This window comes from Haliotis cracherodii, unplaced genomic scaffold (genome assembly GCF_022045235.1).
Source record: "Haliotis cracherodii isolate W230 unplaced genomic scaffold, xgHalCrac1.p SCAF_11, whole genome shotgun sequence".
NCBI classification, from domain to species: Eukaryota; Metazoa; Mollusca; class Gastropoda; order Lepetellida; family Haliotidae; genus Haliotis; species Haliotis cracherodii.
In genome coordinates this window covers 21,113,107-21,125,257 of record NW_027266266.1, presented here as the reverse complement: position 1 = coordinate 21,125,257, position 12,151 = coordinate 21,113,107, and the positions used below count along the sequence as shown (strand labels likewise).

Below are 12,151 nucleotides of genomic sequence, written 5' to 3'. Positions count from 1 at the left end.
CGTTTCAAAATAGAACTGTTAGAGTGGTGCGATTTATTATGAACGTAACCGTAAATAACACACCTATGAGTACGAGTGGCATATGAATGGTACATAATACACCAAGAGATAGAAAGGAAAACAAGTATATTTCTCAGATGAAATTCATAATATGCGTAGTGGTAAACTGTATCCAAGGGCGTACTATTTTCAAAATGGAAGCCGGCGCGGGAGATTCGGAAAGTGCACCCGCAGAACCGGCGGAAAACATTTATGATTCACAAGATCTTTGGAGTGATGAAGATGACGCCCTACTTGCGTCATCTTCTGACACTCGTCAGTACCTCATTTTGGTTAATTTGTTCTATGTCATGATAAATCTTGACGAGATCATAATTCGGTTTGTTTTGTTCAGTTTTCGAGCACCACAGCCAGCGTGTTTTTTATTTTTTGCGATAAACAGCCGAAATCAGTACAATATATTTGAAGAAGGTTAATAGTAACAATCAGTAGACTATATTTGCTTCAACAGTTTGTTTTCTATGCACAACCTATCAAGGTTACTTTGGTTTGCATCGAGACATCCAAGCAGAATTTTAAGGTTTATGAAAAGACCAATTAGCCTAACTAACCAATAAATGATAAATAAATAGAGTACACCCGTATTCAGTGAGTCATTAACTGTTGGCGTTGCAAATGGGATCGACTGATTGATCTTGGAGGGGGCTGGGGGGAGCAGATGATGCTGTCCAATCAATGTGTCTTCAGCTCTTAGTCTTACCAAAAGGAAATGGCTCGGTGCACATGCTCGCTGTCCTGACAAAATATGTTTTTTTGTAGATAAATCAAATTGTTTAGCTCCTCCTTGTTTTGAATCAGTGACTGTAAACATATTCTGTCTCTAACAAAAAGCCCATAAGAAAAAAAACCAGAATGAGTACAATCAGCTTATATATTAGTGGTCCATATTCAAAGACTAAATTTTACTGTAAGTAATACCATAATACAAGGGCTGATTGAACTGAAGTAATTATTACCATGTATAACGGATAGATTCGGATACAACCCATTAATTGACTTAGCTGACAACTGAAGTGGTGTTAGGGGAACCGGCATCATATTTATTAGGACTGCCAGTAGTATGAGTTTGGTCCCCCTCTTAGGCCTTTTTATTGATTCTTCCTAGAGAGCAGAAGTTCGGTAGTTCAATCCCCAGGCCACATCATACCAAAATTTGTGAAAAGATGGTACTTGTTGAACATTACCCTGCATGGGGCTCAGTATAAGGAGGACAAAACAAGAACTGGCCTGCTCAGTCAGTATAATCAGTGTTCCCACTGGCTTTTGAAACTGCCAGTCCCAGTGGACTGGCAACTCTAAAAATTAACAGTCGACCCAATTTTTGTCAGTCCCAACTGTGAAAAGAGAAGAAGTATGAAATTTACCGGGTTTTAATTCTTTAAATATCATGTTCAATGCAGTGTATATTCATGGCTGACAAATTCAATGACGTCATCTCTGAAGTAACTTAGATCTAACGTCAGTAACACAAAGTTCAGTCACAATTTTCTCTTTTTTGTTGAATATTTCACTTCTGTTTGAGACTAAGTCGCTACAAATAGATATTTACTCTCGAAGCAAGCAAAATGTCATTTCCTTGCACTAAACATAGATAACGGTAACCCTGATGATAAAAGACAAGCTGACTTTCTTCGAAAATATATTTTATTGATTAGCTCCGATCTTTTGTTCAACAACATATATATATAAGGTAATTATTACACATACACATGAATTACCAGTTCAAACCTAATGTTACTGGTAATTACCGGCACACGGGAACACTGATAATGTGTCTTGAGTGGGGTATCCCTGTTAAATTTCTGCATGGTATCTCTGGTCTGTCACTGTAAAACCGGCAAAACTCAGGACTAGTACAAGCAGCCACATGTGTATAAGTGAAATAATCTTGAAGCGACATCACAGTTTAACCCCAGTTCACCTCGCCTCACCTCACCTCACCTCACCTCACCTCACCTCACCTCACCTCACCTCACCTCACCTTCTTCTCCAACAGAAGCTTGTGAAGAAATCCTTGCCAAAGCATCAAAAGCCGCTGAGATCACGGAGATCACTAAAGTACCTGAAAGCGAACATGATGATCCTCAGACAAGCAGCAGAGACTCTGGATGCACAGTTCAAGTGAAGAGACTGCCTTGGGCTGAACGCAATCCACTTCAGAAGTTCCGACCAGGCTATTTGTGGGTGTCTGACCTGACAAGACAGCACTGGTGTGAGCAGCTGATGCTGTATACCTTCACTGTCCCCACAATACCAGTAGAGAGCCCTGTCATGACTGCTGGTAGTAATCTTCATCTGGCCAGAGGTATATATACTTGGTATTACTTTGCATTGAGGTCAGTTATGGTGATTGTTCCAGAGGGTAGGTGATGGGGCCATGTTATGGTTGTTTTACGCCGCACTCAGCAATATCCCAGCTTTATGACAGCGATCTGTAAATAATCGAGTCTGGACCAGACAATCCAGTGATTGACATCATGAGCATCAATCCACGCATTTGGGATACAATGACATGCATGAACCAAGTCAGCGAGCCTGACCACCTGATCCCGTTAGTCGCTTCTTACGACAAACATTTGTTGCTGAAGACCAATTTTAACCCGACTCTTCACAGGACAGGCCATGTTACAGGGTTCATTGGGGGTGATTGTGATGATTCCATTAATAGTTTTACAGACAGTATAAAAAACAAGAATTCGGGATTCATAGTCTTTCTCACAGACCCCAGAGAATACATTTGATAAACAAATACCCTCTTCCATTTAATATCTTTTCATTCTCAGCTCTAACAGCCCAAACTCATCCCCTTTTCTGAACAGAGACCATCTTCCCGAGTCAAGAGAGTTAACTGACCAGTTAACCAGTTTTTACCCTTGCCGAACTAGGCTGGTATTATGGAGTTACATTTTGGCTGGACTAACGAGTCTGCATAGTCCAATCAAAATCTCACAACGAAATCGAAATCCGGTTCCTAAACTGTCGTGCAGATTTCGGTCGATTGCAGTATTTGTAAAACATGTGCACCGCAAACTCGTTGTCCACAGATATTTTCCAAATCTTTTCATGTTTTTAATCAAGATGCTCACGTGATTGGATACATTCCACCATATAAGACCCATTTTATCACAATATCAGAATATAGACCTCGTCGATCGTCTTGACTGGGAGCCACTGTTTTGTTTGAAGCAAATGGAAGTGATATGAGAGGTGGAATCTGATTGGTCTGAAGGAGAGGCTTAGAAGGGACATAACATAACTCTGGTGGCGCTGCCATGAAGCCCGGGAATTCCAGCCTAATTCAGCAAGGGTGGAAACTGGACTTTTAAAGTCAGTTCACTCTCTTGCCTCGGGAAGATTGAGACTTGAGGTTTCATAAATTGTTTATACTTGCAGGTTTCTTTATAGGGTTGTCTTCAGTTAGCATGATTCATAACTTTATATCAGGAACTCTTAGCCTACATGATTCACTATGGGTTTGATTATTAACCTCATTATTGCTCACTGTGTTTATGGATAATAATAATGGATATTTCTAATGTACTGTTGAAACTGCTCAAAGTGGTTACAACACTATTACCCTGCCCAATGGATCAGTGTGTCATCAATTTTCTTTCTCAGCTCCCTAGGGAGTATACAACCCAAGCTGCCTGTAAGGCGCCATAAGGTCACCTAACCTTCTCATCCTACCATGTATCTGTTCACTGCTGGGTGAACAGATGCATAATTTGAACAAAGATACTTGCCTGAGGAGACATTCACATGTATTAAATGTGCTTCAGTGTTGGGCAGGACCTAAGCCCTAGAAACTCTCATGAGTCAAGCTGTGACACACAGTCACCCATATAACTACCTTCCTTGACCAAAGCTGCTTAACCTCACCTGATTTTATGCCCTGTGCACAGGACCATGTGCCACCAGGCTTGTCACAAGAGCTGACTAAAACAAATTATGCTTTTATTGCTACAGTGTGTGACCTGGTTGATAATCAGTCATTGTGGATCTTTACTCATGCTGTCAACCACTAGTTCGCCACACCAAGACCTAATTATCTACAGGTTGCTGTGATATAGCTGAAATATGTCTGACTGCTATATCAAACCATTTTATTCATCACTATTGTTATTAATATCATTATCCAAGAAATGTTGAAAGATTAAGTCATTTCTGTTTAGCAGGTTGGGGTAGCCTAGTGGTTAAAGCGTTGGCTCATCATGATTAAGGCCTGAGTTCGATTCCCTACATGGGTACAAGGTGTGAGGCCTGTTTCTGGTGACTCCTGCTGCAATATTGAAAAAAACGTCATGAAACCATGCTCTCTTTCTCCTTCTCTCATTTCTGCAATTTTTTTGTGTGTTCATTTTTAAATGTTGTATTTTTCAGAACTTGCTGTCCATAGTGTTGTCCAGGTCAAGGTGACCTCTAACGAGGACATCTGGGCTACTAAGGTCATCAACCTGTTCATGACAATTCAAGGATTTCTCAATGGGATTAAAGTAGCCCGAGAAATTCCAATTTTCGGTGCTCCATTCGACAAGGATGTGTTCATCGTTGGACTCATAGATGAACTGAGATTTGACCCAGATTCATACACCATTGATCTCCTTGAACTCAAGACAAGGAGTGTAAGGTCATGTCCTAAGATAGCCCAACAGAATCAAAACAAGCTGCAAGTTATGCTGTACAAGAAACTGTTTGATGATTTAGTCAAAGGCAGAGTTTCAAAAGAAACTGTTGCTAAACATTTAAGATTAGACCTTGAGAAACCTTTTGGGGAAGACGTCATGGGTCATCTTGATTCTAAATTTTTCACCGCTAAAAATTTAAATGGACTTTTGGATTTTGTTTTCATACGAATTCAGTCATTAACATGTATTAGCCAATTAAGTATCGAGTATGTGCTCCAAGACACTAATGAAAGCTTGTCTCAGAATCCAGTGGAGTATGATGACAATGAACTGAAAGCAACATTTGAACATTTTTTGAAATTCTGGCAAGGACAACGTGAGGTTGAAGGTGTCGAGATTGAGGATTCGTGGAAGTGTCAGCGATGTGACTTTGCTGATGTGTGTGAGTGGAGGGAGCGGAAAGCCCAGGAACATTCACACAAGAACACAGCTAAGGCAAAACTTAGGAAAAAAATGCAAGTGTCAGTAGAAAATAATCATTTATAGACACTTTCTACTTCCATGTGGAGAACTGGTAGCCCAGCAGTGGAAATTGTCTCCCTTACATAAGCCAGGATCCACACGTCCTAGGTTATGATATTTGGTCTGCCAGCACCATACAGAGCTACAAATAAGCTGCGTATTTATGTAAAATACTCCCCCCAAAATATTCCAAACCCAATTTCTTTCAATCATCTTGCGTATAAAAACGTGTGCATTAAATGAAAAATTCCAATGTGTAAAAACAGCACTTATAAATACCCAATGAAGCTTTTGTATCATGCATACAACAGAGCTAATTTCCGAAACACAAATATGAGCTAATTTACTTTCTGAGTCAAGCCTATATATTTAGAACAGTTATATACATCTAAAATATTATTTTATTTTATTTTAAATCTTAAAATGTTCACTAATTTGGGGAAAAACCCAATAGAGTGATAAATGGATGAGTGAAATAATATTGGTTACCCAATGAAAAATGTTATAACCCAATTAAAATAGAAACCCTAGAGTAAAAACTCAATTGCTCAAAAAGTTATCTTGAGCTCTGACCATACCAGTTGTCATGGATTTCACCAAAGAGGTAAACCTTCACGACCTGTGTTTTTTGTCTTTTCCTCCTAAACTAAGCTGAGGCGCTGTGATTATAACTCTTGGTACCCTAATTAATGTTGATTTTTCGGTATTAGTATTATGTGCTTATGAGGTAAAGGATACCAGTGTTGTATAGACAATGACACATGGACATAAGTGGTCTGGTACCTTAAAAGAACCAGACATCTGTTCGATCACCATCTTCCCGAGGCAAGGATATAACTGACTTTGAAAGTCCAGTTTCCACCCTTGCCGAACTAGGCTTGAATTCCAGGGCTCGATCATAGTGCCACCAATGGTTATTATGAGTTATGTCCCTTTTAAGCCTCTCCTATGGGCCAATCAGATTCTACCTCTCGTATCACTTGCATTTGTTTCAAACAAAACAGCGGCGCCCAGTCAAGACAATCTGATTGATAATCAAGATCTATTTTGTGATAAAACGGGTCTTACATTGCGAAGTGCATCGAATCAAGTGAGCACCTTGATTAGAAACATGAAAAGAATTGGACATTATCTGTTGATGAGTTAGCGGTGCACATGCTTTGCAAATCCTGCAATCGACCGAACTCTGCACAACTTTTTAATAACCGGATTTCAATTTCAGTGCGTCATTTTGATTGGACTATGCATAGACTCATTAGTCCAGCCAAAATGTAACTCCATTATCCTGTCCTGCCCTTTTCGGCAAGGGTGAAAACTGGACTTGCATAGTCAGTTAACTCCCTTGCCTCAGGAAGATGTTTGATCACCAAATGATCAGATGGCTGACACATAAAAATGTTTGATCTATATTTGTAAAAAGAACTGTATAAGCATAGGTTGTTGAAGAACAATTTAGTGTTACGTCGAGTCAGTCAGCGACCTTGACCACCCGATCCCGTTAGTCGCCACTTACGACGAGCATAGTTGCCTTTTACGGCAAGCATGGGTTGCTGAAGATGTATTCTACCCAGAATCTTCTTGACAGACAACATTTTAGCAACCAAGAACTGACCATGTTAATCTCCCTATTGTTATTGTTACACTTGCATCGATCCTGTGATTCTCTGTGGTGTTACTTCTCTGAATTATCATGCATTAGGTGGTTGCTGCATTTTGGTGATTCCAACATGATTAATTCAGTACCAAATGACTTTCTGTTCATGCTTCACACATCATGTCTCTGCATTGGTTACAACATTTAAGGCCCCAGTAAAGCTTTTAAAACATCTTATGATAGACATGTAGAGGACATTTCACAATTTGATGCATAGGTGACAAAAATTATGTCCGATGCAATTCCCTCTTTTGACTTGAACCATATGTTCCCATGTTTTTCCATGAGAACAATTGATTTGCATGTGTTTGTGACGGGTGTCATCGGAGGGGCAGGATATGCTCACCAGTTCACAAACACCTGGTATCATCATTATTTGATAGTGATACATAAACACATGCATATGATATTGTCGGAAAAAGTGCAATCAACCCTGCTTTCCACAGAGATTTATTATGAATATGTAAATGGTTTTGTCGCTTTGTAAGTTTGTTAATTGTGTATTTTGAGGTATAGTGATGTGTCATAGCGACTGATGTACGACACCCATTGTCTGAAGAACATTTAATTGCAAAGGCTCATTACCCTGGAGCCATGACATCTATATGCCTTGAAACACTTAATTGCTGTTATTTATAAGATGCTAATCCTATTTGTTAATCCCCATTTTTGTGTACATCAACCGTCTGCCATCCTGAACGAGATGTGCAAGTATGTCACTGATGATTTACTGTTTACATTTATATTTATTACTTACCAAATGTCAGGTGACCTTGGCTATATAAGCCTTGGTCCAGAGAGATTGAGGAGGAAAGAAAGGTCTTACCCTTAGCCTAGCTAGGGTTAGGCTGGGTTCTCCGGGGCACCTAGACACCAACCACTACCACTATGTGCTGACCTGGCACATAGTGTCTTTTGTATGTATATATCTACATGTATAAAGTAAAACTGTAAATACCGCAAGCCGTCGTCTCCTAGTTGTTAACGCTTGTTTACCCACATAAGTACAATATGTGAATCCCATTTCTGGGGGTTCTGTTGTATCCTTGGACTGTTACTAAATGTGGCGTAAAACACCATTCAGTCAATGTATTCTGGTCTGTGAGGTCTTGATACTGAAGTATCTGATGATCATGATCATAGAACAAAAGATTGCAAACGATTGTTTAATGAACTTGACGTAACAAACCCGAGCAACAAATACGTTTCTTCTGTCAGCTAATATGTAACATTTAGGCAAGAAAAAAATCATCAAAATATTTTGGTTTCCACAACTTTAGAGTCCTGAAGGTGTCGTTGTCAGCACAGGTATTACAGAAATGTACCCTAGCCAAAATCAAAAACGCTTTGAAACATATTTGGACAAATTCTCAATTAAAAATTTGAAACCTGAACAAAAGAAAATTCTGGAATGTCTAATGGGATGTCCTCAGATCTTGTTGAGCAGTAGCGAGAACTAAGATCTGATATGAATGAGATGGATTTCTGTTGTACCTGTGCCAATGACACCTTCAGCCCTATTTCGTTGACTCTCTCACTGTTTCATGACACATATTAAAACATGTGGACAGTTTTCGACCTCCTGAGATCAAATATCTCACTGTTTCTCCTATCAATTGTTTGTGGTATATGAATCAACGACCTGCTTTCCAAACGCACACCACTGCGGTGAGTTATGTCCCCTAGATTGTCAAACGATTGGGACCGGAAGTGACGGTCAGGGGTTCTCCTGGGAAGGAGGCGGTTCTGCTCGATCTTCAGAACCAAGGAAGCTGGATCAACAGGGAGTTTATTTTTCATCCTTAATTTGTAGAAAGTATGCTCACGTTCCACTGTCTTCTGCAGCTTACAGAGTTTATTGCGGGTTAATAGCTGCTCCTGAATTTGTTTCTGGTCTTCAAGAAAGTCATTCACAAGAGATTTGTCAAACGAAGGGAAGTAATTCATGACATCCGAACCGTTTTTGTCATCTGCCTTATGTTTCTCTTCGATTGATTTCGAAATTCCTGTTTGAACCAGAAATCCACTGTTTGGTAGTTTGGGCATAACGGGATGATTGTGTAATCTGTTTTCCGACAAGTCACTTTTGTCTCTGTCTGTGACTCTTGCACGATTAAGAATTCTGTTCCCTTTAGTACAATCAGGAAAACGTTCTTCAGGCTTTTCATCCTCTGCATCATCTTCTTCGATATCGTCGTCCTTGGTCGTGTCAGCAATAGCAACACGCAACATATCGTCAAACCGTTTCAAGGAATCAGTGATATTTTTCTGATTTTCGAAAGCCATTGACCATTTTCTTAAGATAACTCTTTTCTGGTTTTCAACATCAATCTTGGCCCGGGAGGCGTCGATGTCCAACAGAGTCAACTGACGCTTCAATGCTTTCTTTTCATATTTATTATATCGATAGATAGCTTCGCCCGTTTTGCTTTTTGACACACTGATTGCTCCCTTCAGAATCCGTATCATTGCCAGCGTCTTTCTTTTATCAGTGGCCCCGCCATCAAGGGTATACAGAGACTCCACACACGTCTCCATGGATTATCGGATTAGGATGATCTCTGCAGCGACCCCTGGGCAATTGTATCAGTTGTCTCGGTTTAGCTTGCTCAACACGACATTAAATCCAATCCTGGCTCCAGTAGACTTAGGCTGTTTGTATCCGTGGATTAACCTTCCTCTGTGTTGTTCAATGAAGAACCTCCCGCAAAGACGTTTTGCCTTGAGTCCTTTTTTGTTGGATTCTTCCCTCCTAAGTCTGAAAATAAATGGCGTATTGATATATTAATTTATCAAAACATTACCTTTCTTCAAAGATAATTATTTTTTTATAAAAAGGTTTGTATTCCATACATACAGAGTTACGAACACATGTTTCCCAAGGAGGCGTGAATGTAGTTTGAATGCTCCGGATCTGTTAATTCTCGAATATGCTTTTAAAATACTTAATTTCGCTTTGCGCTATAAGAGGAATGTAAAAGGTACGTAATATATATCACATTCTTGAAATTTAAATATTCCTTTAACATATTTTATACATTGTTTTTTACACACCAAGATCACTGTTACCACACGTTTTTGTTTTGTTTTACATGTATAATGCTTTTCGGTAATTCCCCAAAAAAGATTTCAAAAGAAACACATGATGAATTTCAAAGTCACACTATTTGTGTATCGCAACTGTTTGAGAAAGTAAATGCTTACCGATCCAAATTCGCACGCGTCACATATACAATAACAACACCTGCAAATATTCCTTCCAACTTATTTCATCGGAATGTAACGGGTGGTTCGACTGTTGATGCACTGCAATTGCCCATGGTCCAATGACATATCATGATGACCCGTTCAATATCAAACAAACAATAGTATCGCAATATTGAACTTTCTAAATTCACGCGTCCGCTTGCCCGAGACAACTAAATTGTGCTGAGGACAAGCTAAGTACATGTATGCATGGTAGCACTCACTGACTAGTAGCATTTAAGGACTAAAATGTTGAATCCATTTTCAGTGCTTCATTTTTTCCTAAACTTTGGAGCTAATTAAAAATAACAGTAAATATAAATATAGTTAACAAATTCGTCCTGTTGAGGCAGCACTAGGTACAAACTCTGAAGACTGGTGAAATACAATTTACACTACTCTTCTGGACTAGTTTTGGAAAGAGCAACGAATTTCAAAGGCTAAATAGTATCTTGACTCGGATACAATATCTCTCTGCGTAAAAGAGTAAAAGATCTAAGTATAGTGATGTTGCCATAACTTGAATACCCTCGCAAGTGACGTCTGCAAACATGCACACTTTCGTTGATATCTAATTGCTATTCCTCCACAATTCAAAATAGAAGTCCAAGTGAAACCCACCTGTATTCGCTCTGACTGCTTGAGAGTTACTAACAATCTGATCAATTTCACGTGTGTAAATAACTGGCAAAGATAAAACAAAACATCACGTGACTGATTATCCGACTTTATGTGGAGGGTCTGCATTAATATTCTACCTTTGAGACAAGGGCGCCTGATAAACAACAGGTGTTCAGTGTTGCCAAATGTTTGTAGCGAGTCGCCTTGCTAACTTGGGCATTAGCCTGTGTTTGTTTGTTTTTGTTTAACGGATGTTGGCCTCTGAAGCTATTTGATCAATGAAGATAATGGTTGGTGCTATTTAAATGGCTTAAAGAGTAGAACAACTGTTCAAAATGTATTATTTTGGTACTGAGCCGTTATGAAAGAATCTGTATAAGCAATGATATAATAGCCATTTGGGGGGGGGGGGGGGGGGGGGGGGGGGGGGGGCGTCTAAGGCGCTGTGCAGAGGGGGGGGGGGGGGGGGGTCTAAGGCGCTGTGCAGAGTTGCGGCACGCCAGAAACCTATGATTGTGTGTTCGAATCCCGGTTCGCCCCGATTATGTTTCTAGGTTTGTCAGCACCATACCCGTGCTCGTGGGTTTCACCGAAGTGGCAAACGTCTGAGACCTGCATCACTTCGGGCTTTCCCACATTAAGCTGACACGCCGTGATATAACTGGAAAACTGTTAAAAGCGGCGTTAAACCCAACTCACTCACTCACTCACTATAATAGCCATGAGGTGTGTGTGTGTGTGTGTGTGTGTGTTCTTTTTCTATAACAAACAATTAACCGTCCACCGTCTCCTCGGCGCCCAAGCCATCGTAAATCTACTAATTATTGATTATTAATTACTCCCTGACCTTATTAATTTACCAATGTGAATTCACAAAGTGACAACATTTAAGAAAAAACACAATTATACAGCTTTCAATAACTATCATCAAGTCACGTGATGTGATCAACATTTATGTTATCTTCAGCTACTCCTTCGAATCGTTATGGTAGGGTTGTCTAATGGTTAAAGCGTTCCCTCGTTTCTCCAAGGGCCTTCAATTCCCTATATGGGCACAATGTGTGAAGCCCATTTATGGTGTCCCCCGCTGTGATATTGCTGTAATATTTTTAAAAGAGCGTAAAAACACTCACTCACTCACTCACTCAGTGGACCGGGGGTTCTTTATAAAAAACGGTTATAAACTTGTCTGTCTGATAATAGAACAGAATATATGCAAAAGATAAGGATGCTAAATAAATAGCACACAGACACATGTAAAAACGACGTTTGATTTATTAAGAAGTCCCCTCTCTAAAGGGGGCACGGGTGGCCCAGTCGTCTAAGGCGCCGCGATTCGCTGTGCAGAGTTGCGTCCCTTGGGCACGCCAGAAACCTATGATTGTGGGTTCGAATCCCGGTTCGCCCCGATTAGGTTTGTCAG

General features: G+C 40.0%; 2 protein-coding genes across 2 annotated transcripts; one reads left to right on the top strand and one right to left on the bottom strand.

Moving 5' to 3' along the window:
- The first annotated feature begins 137 nt into the window (after positions 1-137).
- LOC139455559 (exonuclease V-like) lies at positions 138-5,231 on the top strand. The gene is made up of 3 exons (XM_071237109.1): positions 138-315; positions 2,057-2,365; positions 4,441-5,231. Exons 1-3 carry the CDS (start codon positions 138-140, stop codon positions 5,229-5,231), a joined length of 1,278 nt encoding a protein of 425 aa, XP_071093210.1.
- A 3,184-nt stretch (positions 5,232-8,415) lies between these two features.
- On the bottom strand, positions 8,416-9,399 carry LOC139455558 (uncharacterized). Its single transcript, XM_071237108.1, has one exon. It carries the CDS (start codon positions 9,397-9,399, stop codon positions 8,416-8,418), a length of 984 nt encoding a protein of 327 aa, XP_071093209.1.
- Positions 9,400-12,151: the final 2,752 nt, after the last annotated feature.

Coding starts and splice junctions, on each gene's coding strand:
- LOC139455558 (XM_071237108.1), bottom strand. CDS start 9,399: ATGGAGACGTGTGTGGAGTCTCTGTATACCCTTGATGGCGGGGCCACT.
- LOC139455559 (XM_071237109.1), top strand. CDS start 138: ATGAAATTCATAATATGCGTAGTGGTAAACTGTATCCAAGGGCGTACT. Junction 316..2,056: donor TGCGTCATCTTCTGACACTC/GTCAGTACCTCA, acceptor CTTCTCCAACAG/AAGCTTGTGAAGAAATCCTT. Junction 2,366..4,440: donor TAATCTTCATCTGGCCAGAG/GTATATATACTT, acceptor TGTATTTTTCAG/AACTTGCTGTCCATAGTGTT.